This window comes from Falco punctatus (assembly GCF_963210335.1).
Source record: "Falco punctatus genome assembly, chromosome: 6".
NCBI lineage: Eukaryota > Metazoa > Chordata > Aves > Falconiformes > Falconidae > Falco > Falco punctatus.
The window spans coordinates 1,036,778-1,062,986 of record NC_137585.1 but is presented as its reverse complement, the minus strand read 5'-3'; the positions used below and the strand labels follow the sequence as shown (position 1 = coordinate 1,062,986).

Below are 26,209 nucleotides of genomic sequence, written 5' to 3'. Positions count from 1 at the left end.
AAGGTGAGTGCGAGGTGCGCGCGTGCTGGAGGGTCATGCCTCCCTTCCACAAGGTGGGCAACATTCTCAAGGAAAAGTTTGAGGGGGCCACAGAGGTTTACCCCAAGCGGGTTGGTTCCCGCAAGCTCCTGGTGCCCACGAACTCTAGCTTCAAGCCATACGCGGCTCATGACTTGGTCTACCTGTTCGCCAGCCCAGATTTCTGCGACCAGGACCCCGGGCATGGGGTCTTTGGCACCTCTGGCCGCCAGTGCAACCGGACATCCCCAGCCATGGATGGCTGCGAGCTGCTGTGCTGCGGCGGGGGCTTCCGCACAGCCCGGGCGGAGGTGGTGGAGCGGAGCAGCTGCAAGTTTCACTGGTGCTGCTCCGTCAAGTGCAAGCAGTGCCGGCACCTCGCGGAGGTGCACAGCTGCCGCGGCGGGGGCCAGGCCACAGGCAGAAGGCAGCTGGGGGAGAGGGTGGAGGAGCAGGGAAAGGTGTAGGGGAGACACAGCCCGAGGGGGAGCAGAGGAGCTGTGGGGTTTTCCTGCCCTGCTGGATGGCTCCGGGGGTCCCCGCACAGCAGCCTCTCGCCAGCCTCACTGGGCTTTTTGTGGTTTGAATGATTTTTCCTGATGGAGGGCTGGAGGACACAGGCCCAATAAATCCTTAAACTTTAGAAATAAACCAGCTGCAGTGGAAAGCAAATAGTGCGTCAGCTCCTTCTTCGCATGCTGTGTTTGGGACCTGGTGGGTGCCTGTCTCTGCTCCCTGCCACGGGCTGGGAGAGGACAAGGCCACGCTGGGGTCATCGTGCTCAGGGGACATGGGCTGCAGTGAGCAAAAAACAGCCGAGTGCAGAGCAGGGGGCCAGGGGGAGCCTGGAGGGGGTCACCGAAGGGTATAATAGAGCAGCAGCATCAGAGAGAAGGGAGCAAATTAAGTTTGTAGGGTGAACAGGCTCTTTATACAGTAAGACTCATCCGAGGGAGAACTATCGCCTGGTGTAATCCTGCAGGGAGAGGGAGGCAAGAGATGGCTGGGGATTTCAGACAAGGACACTTGGGCCAGTGGCTCTTAATCTAGGTGGCCAGGGCTGATGCCTTCTCCAATGCTCAGCTGCTCCTTTGTTTGGAGAAAACATTTTCAGGAGGAGTTCCAGCAAGTCCCACAGTGAGATGCTGTTTTGTGAGGCTCCCCTCATGGTGTGCCGCTGGCGCCGGCACAGAGCAGGTGCTCGGAGGGTGAGATCAGGCCACGATGAGCTGGCTGGCCAGCAAGAGGTCTGGGAAGAGCTGTCCAAGTCTATCCAGGCTCTCTGCCCCACTACAGCTCCAGATAGCCTGCTGTGGAGTCCTGTCCTTGCCACACATCCCCCTGGTATCAGGCATCACCCCTTGGCAAGGCTGAGGAACCTCTGGTGCCACAGCTGCACCTGCTCCTCTCCCTCCTTCTTACTCAGCACCCGGTATGTCTCGTTTCTGAGGCAGCTGCGACGAGTCACCTGCAAGGAGAGCCTGAGTTCATAAGGCTGCTACCACTGCCCATCCTTCCCCCCAAGGAAAGGGGACCCCGATGATGGATGGCAGCTGGAGGCTGGGGTGATGGGGGCACCAGAAGGAAGAGGGGAGAACCACCTGGAAAGTAGGAGGGAGAGGATGACAGCTGAACTGTGTGTTTCCTAAGGTATGGGCTAGTCCTCTGTCCTGCTCTGGTGGGTTTGGGTTTTGTACCACCTAGGAGGCACACAGCAGATGGGGGAGATTCCCCCTCTGCAGGGACACGCAGGGAAACCCTGATGGGTGGGATGCTTCCTACAGCTCCTCTGTCTCAACATTAGCGGTCGTCTCCACTCTTACAGCGTCTGTGCAAATCCCACCGCCTCAATTACTCACCAGCTGCACTTGCATCACTGTCACACCCCCAAACACACCCAACTCTGTCCTACTGGAGGGAAAAGCAGTGGGCTGGTGAGTCTTGCAGGGACTCGGTGCTGTTGTGGAGGGATCAGCCACAGAGAAGGCTGTGTGAAGGGCGCTGCAGCCTGCTTCTCACCCGCTGGTTGTAGAGGCTCTGCTGGAGGCATTGGTGGCTCTTGAACACGCAGTAGTTGGGGTGCTGAAGTCCATCTGAGTCGCAGATCTGGGAAGATGGGAATGAAGGCCAGAGAAAGAGGAAGAGGAGAAGGAGGGGTGGGAGCATCCACTGGGCACCTACCTGGCTCTGGGCATCTCCATCTTGGAAGGCGGCGTACTCTGCCTTCAGCCAGAGGCTCACACGAGGGTCCTCACAGCCACGGGTGGCTATCCGGCTGCACCAGTACTCTGCCCTCAGCCCTCTGAAAACCTCCATGCCATGGTACTCTGAGGTCTCTGGGGAGCTGGTCTGCAGAGGAGGGGGATAAAGAGAGTGATGTTTCTTCCTCCCCTTCCCCACCACCCAGCCTAGGCTGCTCCTCAGAGGCCAGCAGGACATGCAGCATACCCAGTACCTTGTCGCCTGCAGCCTGGTGCTGGGCTGAGATCTGAGGGTTGATGTAGGTGCTGAAGTTGCCTGTCTTGCAGTGAACACGGTTCAGGTTTTTCATATTCTGACACTGTTCCCTCTTCAGTGAGCAGAAAGCACAGTCAGGGCACAGGTCCATGTGACGCCGCCCAAGGCTGTCACACACCTAGGGTGGATGTAGTGGGGAGGTCAGGGGGGAAAAAGGAGACCGAGGACCTCCCATGTCCTTGCTCTGGCTTGGATCTTGCTGCTGGTCACCCAGGTCAGCTTCTCCCAGGAGGTGGCACCTGAAGGGACAGTGCTGACGAGCTCTGGCCACCAGAGCATTGTGGTCAGCACTGCAGAGAGGCCTGCACACAGTGGGGGTCAAATGGGGACATCAGCATCTTTACCAAATCTCCGAACCCGAGGACTCTTTCTTCCATCTCCTTCCAGATCTGGGTGACCGCTGATGAGACACAGTTTCCCTCCAGCACCGCATAGCACAGGATCATCACTGCCTCATCATTCTTCAGGGCTAAAAGGCTGACAGAGAAAGGGATGAAGTCAAGTCTCATCTCTTGTCACAAGCTGAAGAGGTAGGCCTCTAGTTAAAAAATGAAAGGGGAGAAAACACACCCTTCCCAAAGTAGCAAAAAAACCCTTCCCAAAGAAACCTTGGCCAACCTGCATGGAGGAATGGGGGTACATGCGGAGTCTGTATCTGCGTGTGTAACGTGGAGGCTCCGGGGGGTGTGTGTGTACATTTGGGAGCACGTGAGAGGGACCCGCTGAGGAGCACAGCTTGAGGAACTTCCCCAGGGATCCTGCAGCAGCCCCTGCCTGGTTTTGTCCATCTGAGTGCACAGCAGGGAGATGTTTGTTAGAGGTCTGCTGAGTGTTGACTGTGGGGCAGCCCCATTTGGGTCTGGAGTAGGTAACTTCCAAAGTCTCCCTCCTGCTTGAGCCAATGTATTTGACAGAAAGGGGAAAAAATCGGTAACAACGAATTAACTGTTCATCCAAACTGACATGGGAAGGAAGCTAAAGGTAGAAAATTTAATGACAGTGTGATAAGGACAATAAGAATATTCTGCCTCTCTTAGGAACAGTAGAAACTGTAGACATGGTACAGAAATGTTATTAGACAGGAATGGTGTCAGTTATCAGCAACAGTGCAGAAGAGGTAAAAATGCTCATTAGACATTTGTCTCCTGTGCCTACAAACAAAACCAGTGATAAATAAACAAGCATTGATCTGGCAGAAAGTAAGAAGATAAGAGCAACAATTGCTTATGTTAAAATGCTTTTAAAATCCACGCATGGGCTAACCTCTATGGAGAAGTTTTCCTAAGTGCAGCTGAAACTTCTTGGAGACCTTTAGATTAGCATTAAAAAAATAAAAATGATCTGGAGAACCTGGAGGGAGGTCATGAAGATGACATTTCCTAAGGCCTGGAAAACACTCAGAGCGAGAAGCTTAGCTGAGCAAAGACACTTGTGGGTGGCCCCTCAGTCTGTCAGTGATGGCACCAAGGTGGGGATCAGCTGGAAGGCTCTCTCCATCAGCAGACGGAAAAGCAATGACTTTTGGTGACTGAAACTTGGGGTGAGACCCATTCAAAGCAGAAGTTAGCTACACGTTCCTGACACAAAGAGTATTTGGTGTGGGAGTAGCTGATGGGGCGGTTTCTCCACAGCTTGGAGACATCAAAAAGATATCCTAAATTTCTCTTAGCAGAAAGGTCTGTACCTCAGCCACACAATGTTTCTCCTTCAGGGCTTGCCAGGCATGGCTCCATGCCCTGTGCTGAGCAAGAAGGCCAGGGTGAGTGATAGCAATTTAGCCTCAAGGCTAAAAGAGGTCACTCTCCCTGCTGTTAGGCTCTTAGGATTGTGCAGTGTGTGAAGAAGTCAAGTTGTAAGGAATGACTGGTGTTCACAGATCTATGGACATGTGAGAGGTACACACCATAAGCACAGGAACACACAGATGCTTGTCATTTGCACGGGGTTTGGCTGTGCATCCATGTAGGAGAACACGGGTGAGCATTAGGGCTAACAGGCAGAAGCTTTGTACAGCTCCTTCACAGATGCCTGGGCACTGCCACACACCGTGGGGAAAGGAGCTCACAGCACGCGTCATGCACTGGCAGCGGGTCAGAAACGAGTGATCCTGTACCCAAACTGTTCACACTAACAAGCAGCAAATGAGCATGTCAGTATCTCTGAAGTTCTCTCTCACTCTACAAGAGAATCTGGAAAATCTTAAGTCACAGAAAATACAATGAGTGCTATATTTTTTAAAAAACATTACAGTCAAGTTTGTTTTATCATAAAGCAGATGCTGCTCTAGCCTGCAACAAGGTGAGTGAAGATGTTCCTTTAACACACCATCCTGTACGGTGTACCATTCTGTACGGGCTGCAAAAGGTATGCTGTGGGGACAGACATGAAAAAACGCACAGCACATTAACCACATCCCCTGAAAAAACAAGAACGGATGAAAATCTGGAAATCTGCATATTGCAAGCCTGTGCATCTTACTGCAATGCACCACAGTGTGACCAACCTGGTCAGAGGTTTGTGGAGGGAAAGGCTGAGTTCCAAGAGGACAGAAGAGTGCAAACTGAGGACAGCGGTGACAGATACCAACCGTTTCAGGCAAAGCTGGAAAGAATTACAATGTGCTGGTAAAAAAAAGAAAGAAACCCCACCTATCCTGCAGAGAATACTTCCAGAATCTGTGAGATCCTTTATGTCCACTCCTCCATCCTGTGGCTCCACACGATCCTTTTTATTTTTGGTTTTTCTTTGTTTCCTCTATAAACATTCAGACCAATTAGGATACTAAGAAGAAAAGGAAATTTGAAATTTAGAGCAAAAAGTCAGTGCTCATCCCACTTGAAAATCTTGTCTAGAGTTGTTCAATTCAACCTTCTCAGCTTTTTTCTGTGACTGGGAGCTGGACATCTCTGAGAGAAGAACCAGTGACAGCCCCCAAGGCACACCTAGCATTTCTCTTTTGTAAAGGATTGCTGTCTGCGTGGGGATTACCTGACACTGACAATTTTCTCTTAAGCAGTTGTAGCCCTGGAGAACAAGTGTTCAGTCCACATTTCGCTGATAAATCTGTGACAGCCAAAGGGAGTCCTTGCCACCACTCAGATGCTTGACTGCTTAGGTGCAGCTGGATCTTTGCCTTCAAGATTTGGTAAACCATCTGGGTCATCTTGATGGGACTCACAAATTTCAATTAAGGACCCTGATCTTACTCTCCAAACTTATCTGAAAGAATTTATCCACAAATATTGGCTATTGTTCCACTACTTGCTTGTTATTCCAGTGGCACGTGATTTGATTGCTTCTTCATCACACCAGGATGATCAAACCAGTAAAGTCAGAGGCACATTAATAGCCATTAAAAATTATATGAATAGCTCTGCTGTTTTCATCACCAAGGTAGAAAAAAGAAGAAAACTGTCCACCTTGCTGGACCTTTTTAAGAACAGCAAATAAATAACAACCTGAGGCTTTGAAAGCAACTGTTAATAAATGGGTTTTAACAGGCTTTGTTTTCTCCAACACATGTACTGGTCCAACAAGTGCAGCCTAAACAAGATGCAAATAGATGATTACAGGCAAAACAGGCAGTAAAAGGGAACTTTTCTAAAAAGAGTGCTTCCATAAGTAGCTTATAAGTAGCAGTAAAACATCTGCTGAGTGTTGATGACCTACTTGTTCAGAACAAACACAAAATCAGATGTGGGTAGGAGCCTCTGCTGCACAGCAAACTTTAGATTTACAGATCATGTTCGATATGATCAGCTCATGCAGGTCAGAAAGCCTCATATCAGTATGCACCACCTACTGACACTTTGCCTTCGGCCACATATGCAGCTGCACATGAACTGTGTCCATAACATCCACTGACCCACCCAGGAAACTGAGTCGCACCATCAGCCTGAGGTTACCAAGAAATTCTGTTGCTCTGTCACATTCATTTCCTCCTCTATCTCTGTTCTCCATTTCCGCTGCGAGACTTTCTGACCTCACGGTTGCAAATTTATGAGTTGGTTTACCACCTTGGGGTGAGCGAAGGTACTTTTACATCATCCCCAAATAACAGCTAGTATCTTGAAAGCCACTGGGATATGTCGGGGGAATGGGTCTTACTCTGCATCACCAGACCCAGGGACGGGTCCTGAGCTCCTTGCTCGCTGGTGGGCATCTGCAATCCACCACGCCGTGGCACTAGGTGCAGCCAGGGCTTGTCCCTGGTTCCTCTCCTGGTGACGCCCAGTGCCCTGGCGCCGCTTTTCAGTGCATCCAGCCACTCTCTCACTGCTGCTGCCTTATGGCAGTGCTGGGGCTTTGTGTCCCATCACAGAGGCATTACAGGCAAGCGGTACGGACCTGGCAGAGCATAACAGCACTGCTGCTGGTCCCCTACACTTGTTGACATGCTGCTGAGCTGTTTGTGGATGTGCAGAAGTTTCACCATACTTCAGGGAAAGCTATAGGTCTGTCTAAGGTGATTTCGAAATGCAAATCCCTTCCCAGCTTAGTACCTCTGCGCCTTAATGTCCTAACCACTGCTCTAGGAAAAGCCTAACAGGTACTGGGAGGCAGTGTTTCAAGGGAAATGGGAAAAAATATAATTAAGTAGAATCTGTGGGCTGAGATCAGTAATTGCTTAAAGGCAAAAGGAGAAAACTTCAGATAAAAGCCTATTCTTGCTTTAGCATCTTGAGACATGGAGTGACACACATAGACCCTACTTCAGCGATATCTCGAGAATACCGGTTGACAACATTCACCTCTCCCTCAGCGTAATGACAAGGATTTGGGCCATTAACTTTCAGCTGCTGAACCTCCTTGATATTGGATGGCTGTGTGAGGTGGAGTGAATACCTGAGGCAAGCAGAAAAGAGGATAAAGAGCAAACAGCAGCTTTCCAGCACTTTGTAACTTCTGATTTTTTTTTTTTTGGGGGTGGGGGTGATTGCTGCAGGAAACTAAAACCACCAAGGAAAAAGCCATTCTTAGCAGCTTCAGGATAAAAAAAAGAGAACTTGGCCTGCAGGCAAGAAGGCAGGCAGGCTGGCTAGGTACCTGACAGATCAAACCCAGCAGGTAACCTAATGCAGGAGCTGTTGGGAAAACGGGAAAATAACGCCTGCCCAAGGGCTCAGGATGCATAGACAAGGGAAAAACTGTATTTTGTAAACACTTCTGTCCTGTTGACCCGCACAATATTGCAGCCTTTTACCTCTGCCCCCGGGACACTGAGAGACCCCTGCTTTGAGAGTCCCAAAAGCCTACAAGCATTTGAATTTCTTCTAGCTTGCTGGCGAGAAGACTACCTGCCATGTTACGGCTCCCCTTTCACAGCTAGCTGCACACAGTAACAATACGGAGGCACTAAACTGGGCCCTGGCCTCACTGAATGTCCAAAAGGTACCACTACGTAATCCTCAAGTGACAGCTAGTTTCTGAAAGAGATGTCAGGGGAACGGGCCCCATCCCGCACTGTCAGACCCAGGGTGGAAAAACAATAATTGTGAAAGAATGAGGATAATTCAAAAAGAGGTTTGTTTTTTTTTCCCTGGAGATAGTATTTTTAATAAAGGATCTAGTGATAAAATTAAAGCTGTTGGGGATGAAGTACATAAGCACCACAAGGACTGTTTGGAGGGGTAAAGCAGGAGGAGGAGGATGTAGCCCCTGGAGGGCTTGGCTCGTCCTTGCTGTGGAAGCAGGGCTCACATGAACCAAGAGCATCCACACGCAAATACCAACAGGATGAGGTCTGTATCCGGGACAGCCATGATGCTGAAAGGAGTGTAGGGGTCATAGCGGATGAACAACGCAACAGTGGGAAGCCCTGGGAAAAAGGGCAAATGCAATTCTTGTGTGCAAACAGAAGAGCAGGGAAGAGAAGGGAGGTTGACCTCCTCCTGTGTACCCAACTGCTGAAACCCATCACTGAATGGTGCATGCAGAGCTGAAGTGTGTGGATGTTTTAAAGGGACACTAAAAATTGCCGCAGAGAGCGAGAGTTATGCGAGCTTTATAATGTAGAAGCTACAGAGCTCTTTTTAGCTTATTGCAGGATTGAATCATGGTATATAGGTAACTTTGAGGAAAGGCAATAATGAGAAATAAATAGCTCTTTAATCACAGGGCAGAAAGCATAATAAGAACTAAAAATTGAGAGTAAGTGCAATAAGAGACAAATTTTCCACCCCATGATGATTCACTGCTAGCAGAAAGGCCACAAAAGTATGCTCCAAATTCTTCACCTTGTTATGTTACTACCTTTGCCCTGTCTGTCTCTAAAGGTCACAGCCAGCTTCATCAGGTACCATCAAAGCTGGTAGAGCTACCAGAGCAGCTGCCACAAGCAGGGCTGAGTGAGCAAGGATGGATGTCCTACTAGACATCAGACCCTAGGGAAGACACACAGCCCTGGGCTCAGTGCCCTCACAACCCTGCGCCCCTTGTGTTAAACCGGACGTCGAATGGCACCTGTGCATGCTGAACGGTCCCACCCAGCACTGCTCCTCTTGCTGGAATGGAAAAGCCTCAAAGCATTTACCCCTTTTTTAGGTCATACTTTGAAGTCCCTTTGAGAGGAGGTGGGATGTGGTGAGCAGCAAAGCTGACAGGCGTGGTCTATCTTGCCTTTTTATCCTCACTTGAATTTAAGCTTCGCTTAGTATGATTGATGGGGCTCGGCTGCCAGGTTACAGACACAGTCAGCATTAGTGTCTTTGAGAAACTCTGCAGCAGAATAGCGAGTGTCATCTGCAATCACAGCAGTCCCTCAATAATCCCAATATAACTAAATCAGAGCAAGGCTCAATTTCAGAGGCAGGGAAAATGAACATATCCTCAATGAAACACAGTTTTGCCTCAGAGTACGTACCCCAGTAAAAATTTGCCAGGCAGTAAAAGCCTCATACAATATTAGGAAGGAGGATGACATAAGTTACAACCTTGCAACAGAACAGTTACAGCTTTAACAATGCAATGCAATTCATTTTTACATGCAGAAGTGGGATCTCTGGCTCAACTGTAGTAGTATGCAGTGTGTTTAATAGGAACCACAGACTGCAACCATGCACAAAACCTGTGTGATAACAGGAACATCATTAGCCGGCAACAGAGCCAAAGCAAAACGACTTCTCCATGAAAATCCCATCTAGACAGCATTCTGTCTGCTGTTGGCAAGCAAAACAACCCTTGCATCTCAGTCAAGGCAAGTGATCCTCAGCCACAAAGTACTAAAGGTACAACAAGTAAGTTGAGTGAAAACACAGGATCCTTTTGCAGCTCGCGAGCCCCAGCTGCCTGAGGATCAAGGCAAATGGATCCTGGCAGATCAGCTGGGAAGAGCTCAAGATGTTCGACAAGCTCCTACAGCATCCCAAGGCTGGGGGAGCCAAGAAGGTGTGTAAAAGGAGTGCAGCAAGCTGGACTGTCGCAGGGCCCTGTGCTGAACTGGCATGCAGCTGCTTTCAAAGCCAGACCAGGCAACCAGGGCAATGCACAGCTCCAGCGTGCAGAGGTGCGCATGTGCTCGGGCAGAAGCAGTGGTCCTGCACAGCCAGGAGCAAGGCTCTGTGCTCCCGGCTCTGTCTCCAAGCCCAGGACTGCTTTTGCTCTACCTGGGCAAGGATGGAGCGCTCCTCAGGCCAGACTGTTTTTAAGAAACATCTGCCCCATGTTGAATGCAGAGAGGCAAGGAACACAGAGAGACACAAGCTTACTCCAGCAGCCCAAGGACCCATGTTGGCAAGGAAGCTATTTCTGCAGGTCATCCGTACTCCTCAGAGACGTGAGCTGGGGGAAGATGAGTGCAGATGTGGTTGCACGCTGCAGATGGCCACGGTGTGAGGACACACATGCATGGGAAAAAGCCCTGCCGGCATCTAAGGCCCAGCTTAAATGCACTTTGCTCATGACATGAGGACAGTAACGTTGTCAGGTGCTAGCAGCACTGGGTCACCCTCTCCCTGCTTTGCTCTGTGCTGGAGCAGGGGTCCCTGAGGGGCTCCCCGAGTACATTTCTGCTCTGTATGGGACAGCTTGCTCCAGAAAACCTTCCTGTGCTCACCAGCTGCTCAGGGCAGGGGCACAAATGCCATAGGATTACCATGTGAGGACAGCCCTGCACGGGTGGTGTGTGGTGCCCTGCCCAGAGGGGAGACAGGTCTTCCACTTACCTGCCACGGGGGGCTGTTTCCTGCACCCTCTCTGCAGTGCTGCCTGACATGCTCTCTGGGTGTGACTTGGAGTCTGGAGAAGGGCCCCCAGTGCCCAGGGATGTCTCCAAGGAGAGGGCTGAGTGGATCAGCTGCCAGACGTTGTTCTGTAGGCATTGCTCCCAGGCTTGCTCTGTGCGGTCAGGGGATCTCAGCCTGGGAGGCAAGGAGGCTGGGACCAGCAGGGTCGGTGGGAGCGCAGGCAGCCCCCTGTCCTGTGGGGGTCTCAGCACCCCTGGCGTGGCTGTGGAAACATTCCTCAGCAGTGGTTTCTGACTTGACAGTGCATAGGAGTACTTCAGGAGACTGTCCACATTGGCACGCAGCAGGGCATCGACATGCAAGAGAGAAGCCTGCTCTGGAGCTGGGGAGAGAGTGGGATGGGGCGGCTGAGGGCACCTTCCTGAGGCCAGCCAGAAAGCTGCTGGGGGGAGCGGGGGAAGAGTAGCTACAGGAGATATGCAGGCAAGCAGGGGCACACAGCACAGCTTGGTGTAGCCATACCTTCTTCTGTAGGGGAGCTTTTACCCCTTGCCCAGGAGCCCACAGCATGGGGTTGCTCTGTCATGAGGAGTTTTTTTTGAGGAGACAAACTGGAACATGGGATTCGCTGAGTGGAGGAGAGAGGGAGAAACATGAATCTCACTGTGTTATCTTCCCTTCCTCCTCACCCCTTCCATCTCCCAAGATATATTCCCCCTTGCCCTGTATCCTGTGCACCACCTTGGTATAGAACTGGCGTTTGAAGCAGCGGTACTGGGTGAACTGGCAGAAGGTCTGAAACCACGGAGCCTCAGGGAAGTCACAGCAGACTGGCCCTGGAGAGGGGGGAGAGAGAGAGATGTGGGATGGGGGCAGGCCACAGGTTTTGGCATCTGCCCCCTTGACCTGGGCAGAGCAAGAGCTGGGGACCTCTTGGCTGGCTGCTTTCAGAGTGCTAGTGGCTGAAGGGAAAGTCAAAGCTGTCTGACCCCACGTGGAGATCACAGCCTTGTGCTATTATGGCTTCCAATCCCAGGTGCCACATGCACTTTCCCTCCAAACTACCCACGGTTTCAGTTAGTCCTTCTGCCCTTTTTCACATGGTTATCTTCCCTTTTACAAAGACCCAAACCTCCTGTTTCCAGGATCTAATAAGGACTCTGTTATTAGTCCTTCAAGGGTTTAAAAAAAACAACCAACCAACAACAACAAAAGGCAAGCAGGTGTGTGATGGCTTAAAAAGATGACCAGGCTGTGACTGGGAACACCACAGGAGACGACCTCTTCAGGGAAAAAAAAAAAAAAAAAAAAAAAAAAGAAAGAGTTTGACATTGATTCCAGCCATGCAGGAGATGGAGGAAAGTCCACAGGGCCAAGATGCTGCTGGCAAGTCCTGTGCCTGTACACACGTGCACCATAATCCTGCCCAGTGCTGCCAACACTACTGCCTCAAAAGCTACAGCTCCTCCTGCAGCGATTGTGGGAGAGCTGAGGCCATGCAGGAGAGCAAAAAACTCTGGGACATTTGGGGAGGGGGGTAGCCTTGTGCTCCCTCTGCTCTGCGAGTGCATGGCCCAGCTAGCAGAGCCAGCCCTTTGTGCATGCTGAATGGGTCAAGCGCTAGCTGAGACGAAGGAGGCTGGCAGTAGAGTTGCAGTGCTCTCCTGTTGGTTATTTGTGCAGCATCTTTTATGCTGTATGTACTCCTTCACTTGTGCTGAGCACATGGATTCACCAGCAATAGTAGAATTTCAGGTATTCACTAGGATCCCAGCCCAGAAAATTACCCAGGCTGGAGGTAACATGCCAGATCCCCACCCTGTCCCTTGGTGATGCCTTACGCAATCTCTCCAAGACACAGGCGACAGGGACTCACCGAGAGCAATGCCCGTGCACATGTACTGGGAGCTGCAGAGTTCCAGTTCATCACATAGCCACTACTTATAAAGGAGCATTGCTACCTCCGAGCAGTGGAGGATGCCCAGCCCTTTGCTATCCCCAGCATTAGCCTGGCTCTCCTGGGCCAGGACTGCGTCCCCAGCAAAGCGTGCCAGACCAGGCATATTGGAGCTTGGAGTATTACAGCCTGCTGTGTCCTGTTACAAACCATTCCCACAATGACACAGAAACTTTCCATTTTGGGGTAAGGGGAGAAGAAAAGTACATCTTCATTCCAGTACCTGGGAAGTGAAGGAAAACTTGACACAGTTAAAATTTCCTGTGGGCTCTCTTTGCTGTCTCTAGATTTTCATTGTGGCTCAGCTCTCCCACAGCCTGTCGAACGCTGGTGGCATTGCCTGACGAGCAGCTCGCCTCCTTCAGCACTGATCCCCATCTCCTCATTTCTCTCAGCTCATCTCCCCTGCAGAGATACTAGTCTACCTCTGAATCCTCTGACCTTCCTGCCAAAGGGAGACATTCCCAGCACCAACTGCTTAATCAATATGATCTTCTGCCTCTTTCCTCTGCTCGTCCTGCCCATGTGTTTGCTGCAAACAGCACAGCTTCTGCTGAGCGTCAGGAAGCCACCCCCTTGGGCTTTGTGGCCAACTCCACCTGCATGAGATCCCAGCATGGGGGTGGGGAGGTGGGTGGGCAATTAATTAACAATTGCATCATCACTAAAAGGTGGAACCAGCTGAAGTATTTGCATACTCTCATCAGGAAACATCCTCCTGACTCTCATCTTCCACAGCAGTGTTGAAAGGCTCTGTGTAGGCTTCCCCTGTCTAAAACACAGCGTAGCTGCTCTCCTCAGCACCACGCCTAAAGAGGCACAATTAATGCTCACGAATATTTGACTGCAGACAGCATTGCCATTTATCTGTGGGGACAGCGGAGACAAAATATGTGAGGGCACATGCACTGCCACGTCCACTCAGCCTCTCAGCTGGTTTGTAACACATGCTAAAATAGCCCCAAAACTGGGGAAAAGGGAACACAGAGGGGAATAAAGTTTGCCAGATGGGCCTGTTGGGCTGAGGGCTGGAGGAAAAAGTAGCAAAGAGGGCATCCTGCAAAATTGCCCCATCTTCTGGCATTCCCAGATGCTCCTGCTGCTGGCAGCTGAGCCTCCGAAAGCAGCAGGAGTGGAAGCATGGCTGGATATGCCAAAAAGCGGTGCCAGTGTGCTGGGCATCACCAGGAGAGGAACCAGGGACAGGCCCTAGGTACACATAACACCATGGCATCATGGATTGCAGGTGCCCTCAAGCGAGGGAGGAGCCCAGGACCCATCCCTGGGTCTGGTGATGCAGGGTGGGACCTGTTCCCCTGACACAGCTGCAGAAACAAGCAAGAAATAGTTGCCCTCATGCTGCAGTCCAAATAAGCACAGTTGGCTGATCGTTCGGTTCATTGACGTTCATAGCTAAATATAAAGACATATTTTTTATGACAAAAATTGTTCCTATTTTTTTTCCTCTGAAGAAAAATACAACAGAAGTAGTCCCAAGTTTTTCAGCTGCACAGATATAATTATGCCACTTAAATTCTCTGATGCAGGGGTGCAGAGAAAGTATGACTGCAGAGATTTAAAGGGTGCTGTTGCTATGGTGTTTTCTGAACTGGGATGTTTCTTGGCTCCTGAAATGTTAAACACTTAAAAAAGCAGCTTATCAGCTCATGCTTTCTTAAAGGCCCACGAAAGCCCATGAGCCAAGCTTCTGTGTTAAACCCTAGCTGAAGCTGGAAGGAGCCGATCAGGTTGTAAGGTGTACTGTTGGAAGGAGATGATGAGCTTCAGTGAGTTTCAGAAAACTGCAGCCAGTTTTTTTCCCCTGCCACCCCACCGACAGACATGTGGAGGAACTGAAGAGCTCAGCAAAGGGCCACTGAAGTGGTCGTGGCTTTCAGCCCGTGACCTGTGAAGAGAAGCTGTACTTGTTCCGCTGGATGGAGAAGAGAGGCAGCCCACGAGGACCCAAAGGAAGGCTACATGATGACAAAGTCAGACTCTTCTTGGTGGTGCCAGATGACACAAGAGGGAAAAAACTGCAAATTCCTGCTTAGGAGGTTAGGACTGGCCATCAGGAAAAGACTTTTTCTTCAGGAAAGGTGTGCAGACTGGAAGGGCTACCCAGAGAGGCCACAAAACCAAACTCCCTTGCACAAATCCAGGGTGCCCTAGTGCTGGGAGTATCCTGCTTTGAGCTGGCTAGACACCCCAAAACTGAGCCATCCCACCACCATTCCCACAAGCCCGTGGCATTTTGGGGCAGAGAAACAGCTGGCGCTGCCCCAGCTGGGGCAATGCCCACATCTCCCCGTGGAGGTGGGCTGATACCTTCAGGGACGTGGCCGTGGTTCTCCTCCTGGTCCAGCTGCAGGATGGTGGAGCTGAGGCAGCCTTGTGCCTGGCGCAGCTGGCAGAGCATGGCTGCCTTCCAGGGGGGGCCCAGGCTGGCGAAGAAGAGCTGGTACTCGCTGTCCGACAGCGGGCTGCCTGGAGCAGGAGGCACCGGTGGAGCTGCAGAGAACGTCAGCACGGTCAGCAGCCCTGGGGGAGAAGCAGGCTGCGGTGAGCCCTGACGGGCGAGCAGCGGGTGGGAATGGCAGAGCAGCTGGCAGGGTGGCCTGATCCTGTCTGCTAGCGCTGAGTGGGGCACTGGGCTGAGCGGGCCTGGACTGCCACCACCACACCTGCTTGTGGGGCCCCAGGGGAACCAGAAGCCCTGGGGAAAAAGGGGGGGAAAAGAATGGAGAAGAAGGGAAAAAAGAGAAAAAGAAAAAAAAATAAAAGAAAAAAAAATGACCTGCAAATAAAAAAAGAAAAAAAAGAAAAAAGAACTAAGTACAAATAAAAGAAAGTAAAAAAGGGAAGAGAAGAAAGAAAAAAGAATGAAGAAAAAAAGAAAAAATAAAGAAAAAAGAAATAAAAAAGAATGAAGGAAAAATAAAAGAAGAAAAAGAAAAAAGAATTAAGAAAAAGAATGAAGAAAAAATAAGAAAAAGGAGAAGAAAAAATTAAAAAGAAAGAAGAAAAAGAAAACTTTTTAAAAGAATTTAAGTCAGGGTTTTTTGAGTTTGGTTTGGTTCGCACTGGGGGGAAGGTGTTTTGATCTTTGGATTTGTTTCATTTTTTGGGTTTTTTTTGGTCACCCCCCCCCCCCGAGCCCCTGCCCGGCTCCCCGCTGCCCCGGGGGCACCCACCATGGCGCAGCCCCGCCGTGAGCCGCCCCGCCGCCATGCCCGGCCCGCGCCCCCCGGCGGGCACCGTGTCGCCTTCCCCCCCCCCGACAGCCGCCTCCGCTCCTGCCCCGGCCCCCCCGCCCGGGGGCTCCAGCCTCGGGCCCCGGCCCTGGGCTGCCCGCCCGGCCGCGCAGGCCTCGCTCACCCGCCAGGCAGCGCCACCCCGGCATGGCCGCCGCAGGCCTCGCCCGCTCGGTGGCCCCGGTGACGGTGCAGGGGGCAGGGGCAGTGTAACGGCTGTGAGCCCGTGCCTGCGGGGGTGCGGGGAGACAGGCGCCCCCGGGGGGAAGGGGGAAGCCGGGCGTGGGGAGAGGCAAGGGGCCGGCACCCCCGCTGCTAGGCAACATGGCGGCGGCAGCTTGGCAACGGCAGCTGGGGCCTGGCCCGGCTCCCCGGCGGGCCTGCGCCCCGGAGCGCTCGGTGCCCTCCTGCAGCAGAAGGGAGACAAAAACCTGTTCCACTTGCAGGGGACTGAGACTCACCTCGTGCCCCCCAGGAGCGTCCCCACGCTGGCCTGCTTCGGGACGTGGGGGAAGCCAGCCTGATCTCCCCCCGCAGCCATGTCCTCCTGTGAAGCCCCAGCAAGTCCCAGGAGCACCGGCCAGCTTCCTCTGCCCCCCGCCGCTGCCCTGCGCGCCGCTCTGCGCGGGAAAGCCTTCCCAGGCCAAAGCAGGAATGGTGCCAGCCAAAGGGGCTCTGGGGTGGCCAGTGCAGAGGTGCCCAGAGCCCCACACGGCTGGTTTTGGGGGACACCAAACCCACGTGCCTGTGCCCAGTTCTTACGACAGAGACCAAAGCGTGAGGCACAGATGCAGTGACCCACGTGTGCACCCCACGAATTGCAGCCGACACGGCGCTTCCCACGGCTGGGCACTTTCTGACGTGAGAGGGAAAGACATGACCGTAACCGTCCTGGGCAAGCAGCTGTCAGGGTGCTTGGAAAGAAAATGCTTGGCACAGCAGCAACGAGAACTGCAGCTGTAAGCAAGATGCAGGGTGGCACAGCGGCTTTGTGTGTCCCCTGAATCACCCCACAGCCCCAGCTTGGCTGCAAAGCGACACCCTTGCAGAACAGAAGAGTTGCTGCAGGCAGAGCAGAGAAGTCTGCTGCTTCCCAGCGTGGCACGATGCTGCTGAAGAAGTCGCTTCTGTCTCAAATTGTGGGAGACTGGAGCAGCGCTGCTGGGTGCAGCAGCTGCAGGGAGTGCTGTGGGTGCGCCGGCTGCGACTGCAGGGCTGACGTGTCGCCTGCCACTGCCCGGGGTGGCCGTGAAGGCTGTCAAGGCAAAAGCTGAAACCACTGCAGCCACGCAGTCCATTAGAAAGGTGTCTGGCAACTGCATGTAGCTCTGTGAGTCCTTGCAGGAGACAGGCTGTAGTTTGTTATGAGATGTCTTGTTGGATGCCAGTGTTTCTGAGCAGCTTGAAGCTTGACCATTTAACGACAGCACTGAGTTTTAGGATGTTTTTCCAGCTTCTTAGAAAGACAGTGAGCTGGGGACATTTTCCAGCTAGCTCTTGCCGCTCACACTAAAACAGGCAACGCTGCTGGGGCTTACAAATTTTAGCATGTCCCTGGTCTTCCATTGCTTAGCTTGAGACATACTGCTAATTAGCTGATTTTAGAGAACTCCAGGGCCTTCAGCTCCCCAATTCTGTTAATCCCCACTGCTCCCCCATGACAACAGAGCCCAGGCTGAGTTCTGTTGTCCTGACCTGAGTGGCTTCCCAGGGGAGCTCAGTGCTGACCTTGGTGGCTGAAGGAAATGCATGACCTAGGAAAACATACTGGTACAGCATGTTATGCAGTGTTATTAACGTCTGGCAGATGCTGGCTACACAGCCTGGGTCTGCATGTGCCAGCAAGAGATTTATGGTGTATGAAAACAGGAAACAAGAATGAACGGACCAGAGCCCCCAGACGTACACTGAGAACTCAAACACAAGGCAGAAGATGAAAGAGCTGTCAAAGAAGTCATCCTTGGTTGATGCTCTAGTAGCAATGCCTGTGGGAGCTACTGTATATTTGGAAAGGGGGAGGTTAGTGATGTGAGGGCAGGTTGGCTGCTTAGCACTTGTCACGCACTGTGGCATACCCTGGATTGGGTTCAGATTGTCAAAATCCTTCAGGGAACGCTTACGGTCCACGAGTATGTTGAGAAGCTAGCTAGTCTGCAACGTGCACCCACAAGGTGGGGAGACTGCTTGTGCAGGAGGCACCGCTGTGCTGTTCGGATAGGTTTGTGCCAGCTGGGCACTTGTGTTTTAAGGTTCTGCAAAAAAGAAGTCATCCTTGGGGGAGGGGGGAGGGCAGGAGGAAGAGCAGTTTGGACAGGACGCATCAGTGCTGCAAGCGGTGGGGAGGTCTACTCCCTACTGCTGCATCAAGCAATTATACTGGTCAGTATTGCACGGTACAGGGGTGAGGCTGATTCCGGTGTTTTCTGGTTTCTGAGGGCTAACTTGGCACCTTTAAGGCTCTACCCCGATGATGCATTACAGGCTGTATAATTTTTGCACTGAAGCAAATTTGCAACCTCTTTTTCAGAGCCACCACAAAATGGAGTTTTCTGCAGATGGTGTTAGTGTGCTGGCCTGAGCTCTGTGACCTGATGATGCAGCTGCAACCCTCAGGCCTATGGAGTGCCTGATGTCACACTGGGATGGTAGCAGCAGCGTAACAGCTCACTGGAGTTGGATTTTCCATGTTGCTATCAGATTGCTGTGCTGATTCTGAGCTTTGGAAGAGCCTGTCTGGTTTGTGAGGGACCATCCTTCCGCAGACAAGCTCCTCTTCCAAGTTAGTCTTCTTGTCTTAAATACTTTGGCTATTTCGCAGCATTTTCTGCTCTGCATGTTCCACCACAAACACCAGTAATGTCTGAAAACCTCTTGAAAACCACAAGACTGTGGCTCACAGACCCTTCTTCCTCTGCTACAAGGGTTATATTGCTCCTTCCTTCATCCGATGATGGAAAACATCAGACAATCAAGGTGAACATCCAAAAATATCACCATCCCGGACACAAGGTGCTGAAACAATTGCCCATCCCTTTTTTTCCCTCGCTACCTCGTGCAGGTACGTGGTATATTGTGCACTGTTCCTTAGGCCGGGACAGCTGAGGGCTGTGACCGGTGGGGGTGCGTAGCACGGCTCCTCAACATGCACGCTGGCCTAACTTGCCAAGAAAAAAGCATGCTCAGGCACACAGAGCGCTTAACCAAAGAAGTAACGATGGCTATATGGCTATGTTAGGCTGTGTCAGCTCTGTGAGTTAAATTGAGGGTGTTGGCAGGGAAAGAGTGCCTGATCAGCTCAAAAACTCATAAAGATGCAGGCTACAAAGATTAGGTGTGAATTCCAGACTCAGTGCCTTGTCAGGCAGCATCCCTAGAAAGCATGTGTCTTAAATAATTTGAAATGTAAGCAGAGATGATAGAAAAATGCTTCCAAAAACACCTGTTGGGGGAGGGGGGGGGATGTGATTTCAGAAAGGAAATTCTGGTAAAAATACCTAAATCTGTTCTTTCATGTTAGCTGGAGTGAAAAAATCAGAGTATTAGTACAGGCATAACAGTGCTGTTAACTGCAATATGTATATTGATATGCTGCCAGGAAATAAACACCAGGCTCTTTGCTTATGGAGGAGGCCGTGAGTAATTCTACGTGTATAGTTGTTCTGGTGGGCTGAGGAAGGGGCCAGCAGAGCCCCTGAGACACACCAGGTTACGTGTTTGTTACAGAGCACCAAAGGAAAGGGAAAACTGTGATACCTTCATCTATTAAAACATATACCCAAGAGAGCAGGCAGAGAAGGAGGTCCGAGGCCCATCGTGGTCCCTCAGCAGCATGTTATCCCTTCCCCTCCACAGGTGACAACATCCAACAGCAATGGCTCCAGCTCTCCTCGGGGTCCCCTCCCTCTCCTTGCCCACCAGGCTCACCTTCTTGCCGGATCCCAGTTCCCAGGGCGTCCCCCCTTCTCCGCAATCGTTTGGCAGCTCCCGGGACCTCGGGCTTGCACAGGCGCCCTTGCTCCATGGGGGCTGTGGCTCTGTTGGTGACATTGCTGGGTCTCACTCGAGGCTGCAGCAGCTTCAAGCAAGAGCACGTTTGCTCTGTTCACATACGGAGTTGGACGGTACAGGGGACCCTCCCTGCTAAATCGATGCCGGCGTCTGCAACGTGCCGATCTCCCACCCCCCGCACCCCTCGGCACAGGCCCTACCAGTGACTATAAAGCCACGAGCAAAACCAGCTGCAGAGCCAGAGTTCAGCCGTCTGCCCACAAACCAAACATCCCGGTGGGGGAACCTCAAGGCGGGGTGGAAGATGGGAATAGCGTTGGCCTGCGCTGTGGGACAACAAAGCTGCTGGCTGAGACAGCAGTCCCTGCCCCAGCGCCTACAGGACACGGATTTAGATGTCCTCCAGTGCTGCATCTGGAGGCTGTGGAGCTGCATCTCAGGAGTGTGCCTGGGCTTCTAAGGCCAGCTGCCGTCTGGCACCAACGGAGGAGTGGACGGCCCAGCCAAGGCCACCAGAGCCACTGCACAGCAGCCAAGTGAAGGTCCTCTTCCAGTCCAGCTCTAGGTCTTCTGTGCAGCAGAAACTACTTCAAGAGCCCAATGCTGAACACCTTCATCCTGGCAGCTATGGCCCCGTGGGGAGGGACGTGGGTACCGGCCCCCTCAGAGCAGGACTGGGGTCTCCGTCTCCACAGACAAAAGCATTAGAGCATTCTGGTTTAAACCAAAATGATATGAATTGCTGACTTTAATCACAGGTTAAATAATCTTCATTCCACGTTTGTACTTTATTTTGGTAGGTTTACTGTCACTGGCTGAGAGCTATGTGAATATGCTGATAAATATAGACTTTACATAAAAATTGGCACTCATTTTAACTTGGTGGATATGTTAATCTATTCACATTTATACAAGCACTGTACAGTTATAACATGCATTAATTCAGATACTTAATTTACATTTTATTTTGTTAGGAAATAGTGAATGAAGCATTTTTTACTTGTCATTTAGAAAATAGAATATTTAATTGATTTCAAAACCAGCATTTAAAAATGGTTTCTTGCATTAATAATACAACCTAAAATGGAGTAGATTCAATAAAAGCATGCTTGAATGAACCGCTCTAGCCTTTTCAGGCAGGTTTTTTTAGTGCAAGAACAACCTGATCCAACCACAAAGTTACCTGTAGTATGAGCAGGCGCTTGGGCTACAGAGCCCTGGAGACATCTTTTCCCACCGAGATCTTTCTGTGGTTACTACATGGCTTCTTCCAATGACTGGATCCCTCAGGCTTTCAGAACAAGGAAGTCTCATGGTCTCACACTTTTTTTTCTTGCTTGTTGTCAATGTATAAAAAATAATTCCAGCCCTTTCTCCTCCCAGCCTGGTTTTCAGCTTTGAACGAATTATTCCTTCAATGGAGCAACCTAAACCACTGAAATTAAGTTGTACATCTGCAAAACCAGACCAAAGTGGGCAACCTGCTGAACATTTTTTTTGCACTAGGCTTTAGGAGCTTAGTATTTGTCACAGGTTTACCTGTCCTTAAGACTTGGGCAAAAATGTCTTTTTAAAACTAACACTTAAATTTCTTTTATGTATTCAGAAGAATAAACATAAATTAGCATAAATTAATCAAGATGTTTGACTATTTTTATAAATGAAATGCATTTTATTTGATAAAAGCAGCTATGCTTCTGATACGGTAATTACCAGGCAAAGGAGTTGGAGAAACTTTCTTCAGTAGTCTTTGGAAAGAGAGAGGACATTTTGTCTCATTCTATTAGTCTTTAACTCTTTTAATGCTGCCGTTTTCCTTGCCTACTGCCACTGCTTTAGAGCAGTCAGGCACCGCACACTCCTCAGATGTTGCCGCTCGGCTTGCCAATGTCTCCGTGGTTCGCTCTCCCGGCTCACGTGGCCGCGGCCGAGCAGCGCCGTGGCCGGTTGTACGGAGGGCGACGGGTCAGGCACAGCCAAACCAGCCGGGTCTGCTTCGCCCCTCGGTCGAAGCTCATTCGGAAGTTGGGATAATCCCGCTGCGTTAAACGTTCTACGACAAGTGCTTGGTACGTGACCAGCGTGCCTCGCCCTGCTCCAGGAGACAGGAAACCTTTGCCTTGCTGCTGCCAGTCCACGCGGGAGCGCTCACTGGGGGTGCATCGTGGCCTGGGCTCAGTCACCTCGATACCCTGCTCTGCTTTAGCTAAAGCTTTGCTTAGCCAAGTGAATGACGAGGCAGGCTTCGTATCCCTCCTTTCTGGGGCTTGGAGGAAGCATCGCCCATTTCTCTGTGGACATCAGAGGGGAACAATCCTGCTGTCACCTGTAACCACCACTTCTCAGCAACACATATCTGCAATGAGAAACATCCGGGGAGGACCTGGTCTTATTTTCAGCCAGTATAAGCAAATTATCTCTTGGGAATGCTTTTCTCCTCTGCTGCCAAGTGGAGATCTCAGGACTGATTTGGCCAGCATGTGAACCAAGCCTTAAAATCCTCAGCAACATGACCTTTCACCTGGAGCCACACAACTGCTGCTTCTTACCCTGGCTTGCTCTGCTACAAAGCGTCTTGCTACCCAGCATGTATCTGCCCTGATTTAGGACCGACAGCAGCCCTGCTTCGAAGGGGGAGTTGAACCAGATGACCACCAGCGGTACGGTACCTTCCAATCAGCGTTTCCACTTCTAAGATATATGTATTTATATCCAGTAATCGTCTCGTAAGAATTGATCCCCGATAATCTGAGTATCACCAAAACACTCTACAGCTGAGCCTCAGTCTGCTTAAGCATGGGAGCCTTATACAACCTGTTTAACAGAGAGTAAGAGGCTGCCTGCCACATGGCTCTGAGTGTGTAATTGGGTAAATGATACCTTAAGAGCACTTAATGACAAGCTGAATGTTGCCCAGCTACGGGGGCTAGTTTAATCGCTTGCTATGTCTGTAGCAGCTGAAGAAGGTGGTCCTGCTGGTGGAAGGTGACAGTCATGGCTGGGATGGTTTGGGTCCATCACGCAGCAGACACGGTGGTGGCAGAGCCCGGGGACGAGAGCTTGCTGAGCGTGCCTGCTCGCTGGGAATGCGAACACTTTGCTGAACAGCCTCATCAGCCACGCTCACCCAGCTACCCAGGAGCAATGCCCACGGATGGGGCAATCACAGCTGGACAAGATAAACCAGTTGTCTGCGTGCATGATCAATTATTATTAAGAAATGGGCTTAACAAGGCTGACAGAAGTCTTCCCTGTTGTCGTGCTGTACGGCACCAGCTTCCTGAAACTCAGGCTTGACTGTACTCATCAGCTAGGTTATTTCCAATGACTCCAAAAGGGCAATTTCTCCAGCTCCATTTTAGAAAGTGTTTATGTTGCACTGACAGCTGTTCCAGGAAATCTGCAAGCTAGCCAGTTCTTTAAAGGAGTTCATGATTACTTTAACTTAGCGTATCCCTTCTTTAAGCTCTTCAATTCTAGAAGAAGTAAACTTCAGATTCCGTTACCACTGCAGTGATACAGGTAACTATTAACGGTGATCTATTTAAAAAAATAATAAAAAAAAGAAAAAATCAACAAATTTTTGACTGACCTTTTTCTGCTACTTCCAGCCAAACTGATTTTATTTTGTTGACCTGGATTTCTTGCTTGTTCTAGGGAGAAGCAATTTACTTCTCTGCTGTTTCAGTATTTCACATCTGGACTGCCAGAGCAGCCTTCCCGACATTGTTAAGGACCAGGCTTTCCCTGGCAGTCCAGAGCCCGGCAGAGCGCAGACCATGGAGGCGCCTTCAGGTGGCTTTCACAGGATGACAAACACCGTTTACTGAAGACTGCCGGTCAAAAAGCGCCCTTGTCCCAGTAGATGCTATTTTAAATCCTCCTTACTGTTTGCCTAGGAAGTACATCATCCCCATATGACACCAGCACCAACAAAGAATAAATATTTACAGAACACTTCCCCCTCCCCTCATTACAAACAATTCTGCTATCTGCAGTTGGTAATGGACATGTGCCATGTTCAATTATATCAAAAACAAAAGGCATTCTAAAAAAAGCTGCTTATGTTTCTAGCCTTGTCGCTTACAGGCTTTGTTCCCACTGGCTTCATTTTTGTGCTTTGTAATTTCTAGCTTCTACAGACGCTTTTATTTTCCTCCTTTGGTGATTAAATATTGCACAGTTACTGCCCTTACTCCCTCTCTTCCAAGGTTAGCTTTTAACGTCTTTTCATTTGCATTTATACTTGGCCATTTAAAAATTCTCGGTTGTTGCCATATTTCTGTGTAAGTCCCCTCTCCCCGTAAGTCAGAGCATTCCCTCAGCTGCAGCAACATCCCCCGAATGCTCCACGCTGCCGGCTGAAGCAGCCCCTCGTCGGGCAGCAGCAGGACGCAGCGGCAGGACAGCGGGTGGGTGAGCAGAGCTGCCCACCTTGCACTCCACGCTGCCTCCTGCCACCGAACCAGAGCCCGGCCAAAGTGTTTCTCACATGTTTTGCACGAAATTGTCAGAACATTCCCATTCTCAGCATGCCAAGAGGCACAACAGTAACCCTGTGGCCAAGCCTGAGCCTGAAAACTGGAGTATTCTGGTCTGCCTCCCTCCCCCAGTGTCCTGCGCTGACTGCCAAAGCCCCAAGCCTCGTTTCCCAAAGCAGAGCCCCTCTGCGCAGTCGGCAGCACGGAACAGGCCACCTTGTCCCCTGCTTTGGTGCGTGATGCAGCCCAGCCTGCTCACGCTGCGTTCACGTTCCACCACATCCATTTATAAGCTACTTATTATCCTCCACCAGCAGTGGCTTGGTTACAGGGCCACTGCTTCAAACACCTCTCTAGCCCACAGCTCCTAGACAGCTTGCTATCGTAGTAGACAGTGGCCGCTACAATCCAGCGCCCTAGCCCACCAAAACCAACCTACCCCAACTTACCCCATGAAAACCAAACCGCTCAGAGGAGCCTTCGCATCCTTTGTCACCCTTGCACTTTTCCCATTTTCAAGTTCAGACCAGATCCTCCATTTGTCCTCTTAGCTGAGCACCCAGCTGGTACCCAGACAAACCCCAGCTGAAGAGTTTGCTCTCCTGCCACAGCCTTCTCACCCACCGGATGATGGCACCACGTCTCCTGCCACAAAGACTGTACCAGACACACAACCAACATGCAGAATTCAATTCCTCTCTGTTTAAGGAGGGAAGCCCCGGGAAATGGTCAAAGACAATCCGGGGACCGAGATCCAGACTGTGGCAGTGGTACCACAAACAGTCTGAGCCAGTCTGGGTAAGAACTTACCTCGCTTCTTTCCTGAGCAGAACAAGAACCTGAGCACCCATTCCCCAAGCAAAAGCCAAGACTGACTCAATGCTAACTCACCCCAACAGCGGACTCAGTGCCAGCTTCTGAGCTGGTGGCTTTGACGGGGTCCCCGTACAATTACAAGGTGAGAGTAGCACCACTCTTCACCTGCACGGTCCTCTGAACTAACCCAGTGACAGACCCCTGGAAGAACTTTGGCTGCACAACCACAAGAACAAAACTGCTCCAGTGATCCTCGTGCGAGTTATCTATGTGAGGAAAACACTTCATGTTCCAGGTGAAAAGCTTAAACCCTCCTGAACAGCAGAGAACAAGCAGGAAGAAGAGACTCAAGCTCATCCATCTCCAGGCCATGCCAATGGAATTGATAAAGGGCAGCTTCAGCATGGATCATCTCCTCTCAGTTACCTGCAGACACGGCCGAGAGAGACACGTCTTCAGTAACTGTTTCGGAGCCTAACATTACCTTAGTAACAGCAGCTGGAGTTTCTGGCAACAAGGTGATCCAAGGTGAAGGTGACCGGGGAGCAGGTTATCAGGGTATCTACAAAACCTGTCCACGTTCTTGGACACCTCTGGTTTGCCCTGAGGGCTTATTTTCTCAGCTGTGCTGCCCAACAGCCAGCGAGGGCTGGCCTTCTGGAGCTCCCACCTCTCATTTAAAAGACAACAACTCATGAAGTAAATGATGCAAAAACCTCATGAATAAATGTCCACCCTCTTGTGAGGGCATGATGGAAGGGGCAGATATTTTTCCCAGCTACTAGAAGGCTTAGCACCCTTTTGCAAGGGCATTAAGTACATTTTCAAGCCTGACTTGGATGGAATGTCACTTATTAACACTGTTCAGGACTGTTACAACAAAAAGTTGTACCACACTCATCATTTAACATGAAAGCGGAGCCGACTAAAGAAACCAGGTGCCGCAGTTTATTTTGGAGGTGACAGCAAGGCAAA

At 50.9% G+C, this 26,209-nt stretch overlaps 2 protein-coding genes across 4 annotated transcripts; one reads left to right on the top strand and one right to left on the bottom strand.

The window, feature by feature from the left end:
- Positions 1-35: 35 nt before the first annotated feature.
- LOC308065521 (protein Wnt-4-like) lies at positions 36-485 on the top strand (the record flags this gene model as incomplete). Its single annotated transcript, XM_080391581.1, has 1 exon — positions 36-485. The coding sequence occupies one exon, from the start codon at positions 36-38 to the stop codon at positions 483-485; it is 450 nt and encodes a 149-aa protein (XP_080247707.1).
- ACRBP (acrosin binding protein) lies at positions 434-26,092 on the bottom strand. 3 transcript variants are annotated; one of them, XM_080391069.1, is made up of 11 exons: positions 23,530-26,092; positions 16,054-22,293; positions 15,004-15,216; positions 11,460-11,554; positions 11,241-11,346; positions 10,698-11,100; positions 2,880-3,012; positions 2,474-2,653; positions 2,200-2,367; positions 2,038-2,124; positions 435-1,486 (listed from the first exon to the last, which is right to left on the bottom strand). In XM_080391069.1, exons 2-11 carry the CDS (start codon positions 16,253-16,255, stop codon positions 1,373-1,375), a joined length of 1,701 nt encoding a protein of 566 aa, XP_080247195.1. In that variant the 5' UTR covers positions 16,256-22,293; positions 23,530-26,092; the 3' UTR covers positions 435-1,372. The 3 variants fall into 3 exon arrangements, with proteins under 3 accessions (XP_080247196.1, XP_080247195.1, XP_080247194.1); XM_080391068.1 differs by having other exon boundaries at positions 16,054-23,832; positions 24,868-26,092; XM_080391070.1 differs by having other exon boundaries at positions 434-1,486; positions 15,004-15,186; positions 16,054-26,092.
- Between the last annotated feature and the right edge of the window lie 117 nt (positions 26,093-26,209).

Excerpts from the sequence above, each read along its gene's own strand:
- ACRBP (XM_080391069.1), bottom strand. The coding sequence starts at position 16,255 with ATGTTGCCTAGCAGCGGGGGTGCCGGCCCCTTGCCTCTCCCCACGCCC. Across the intron at positions 2,654-2,879 it reads TCCTCGGGTTCGGAGATTTG|GTGTGTGACAGCCTTGGGCG; the intron begins GTAAAGATGCTG and ends CATCCACCCTAG. Across the intron at positions 1,487-2,037 it reads AGAGCCTCTACAACCAGCGG|GTGACTCGTCGCAGCTGCCT; the intron begins GTGAGAAGCAGG and ends CTCTCCTTGCAG.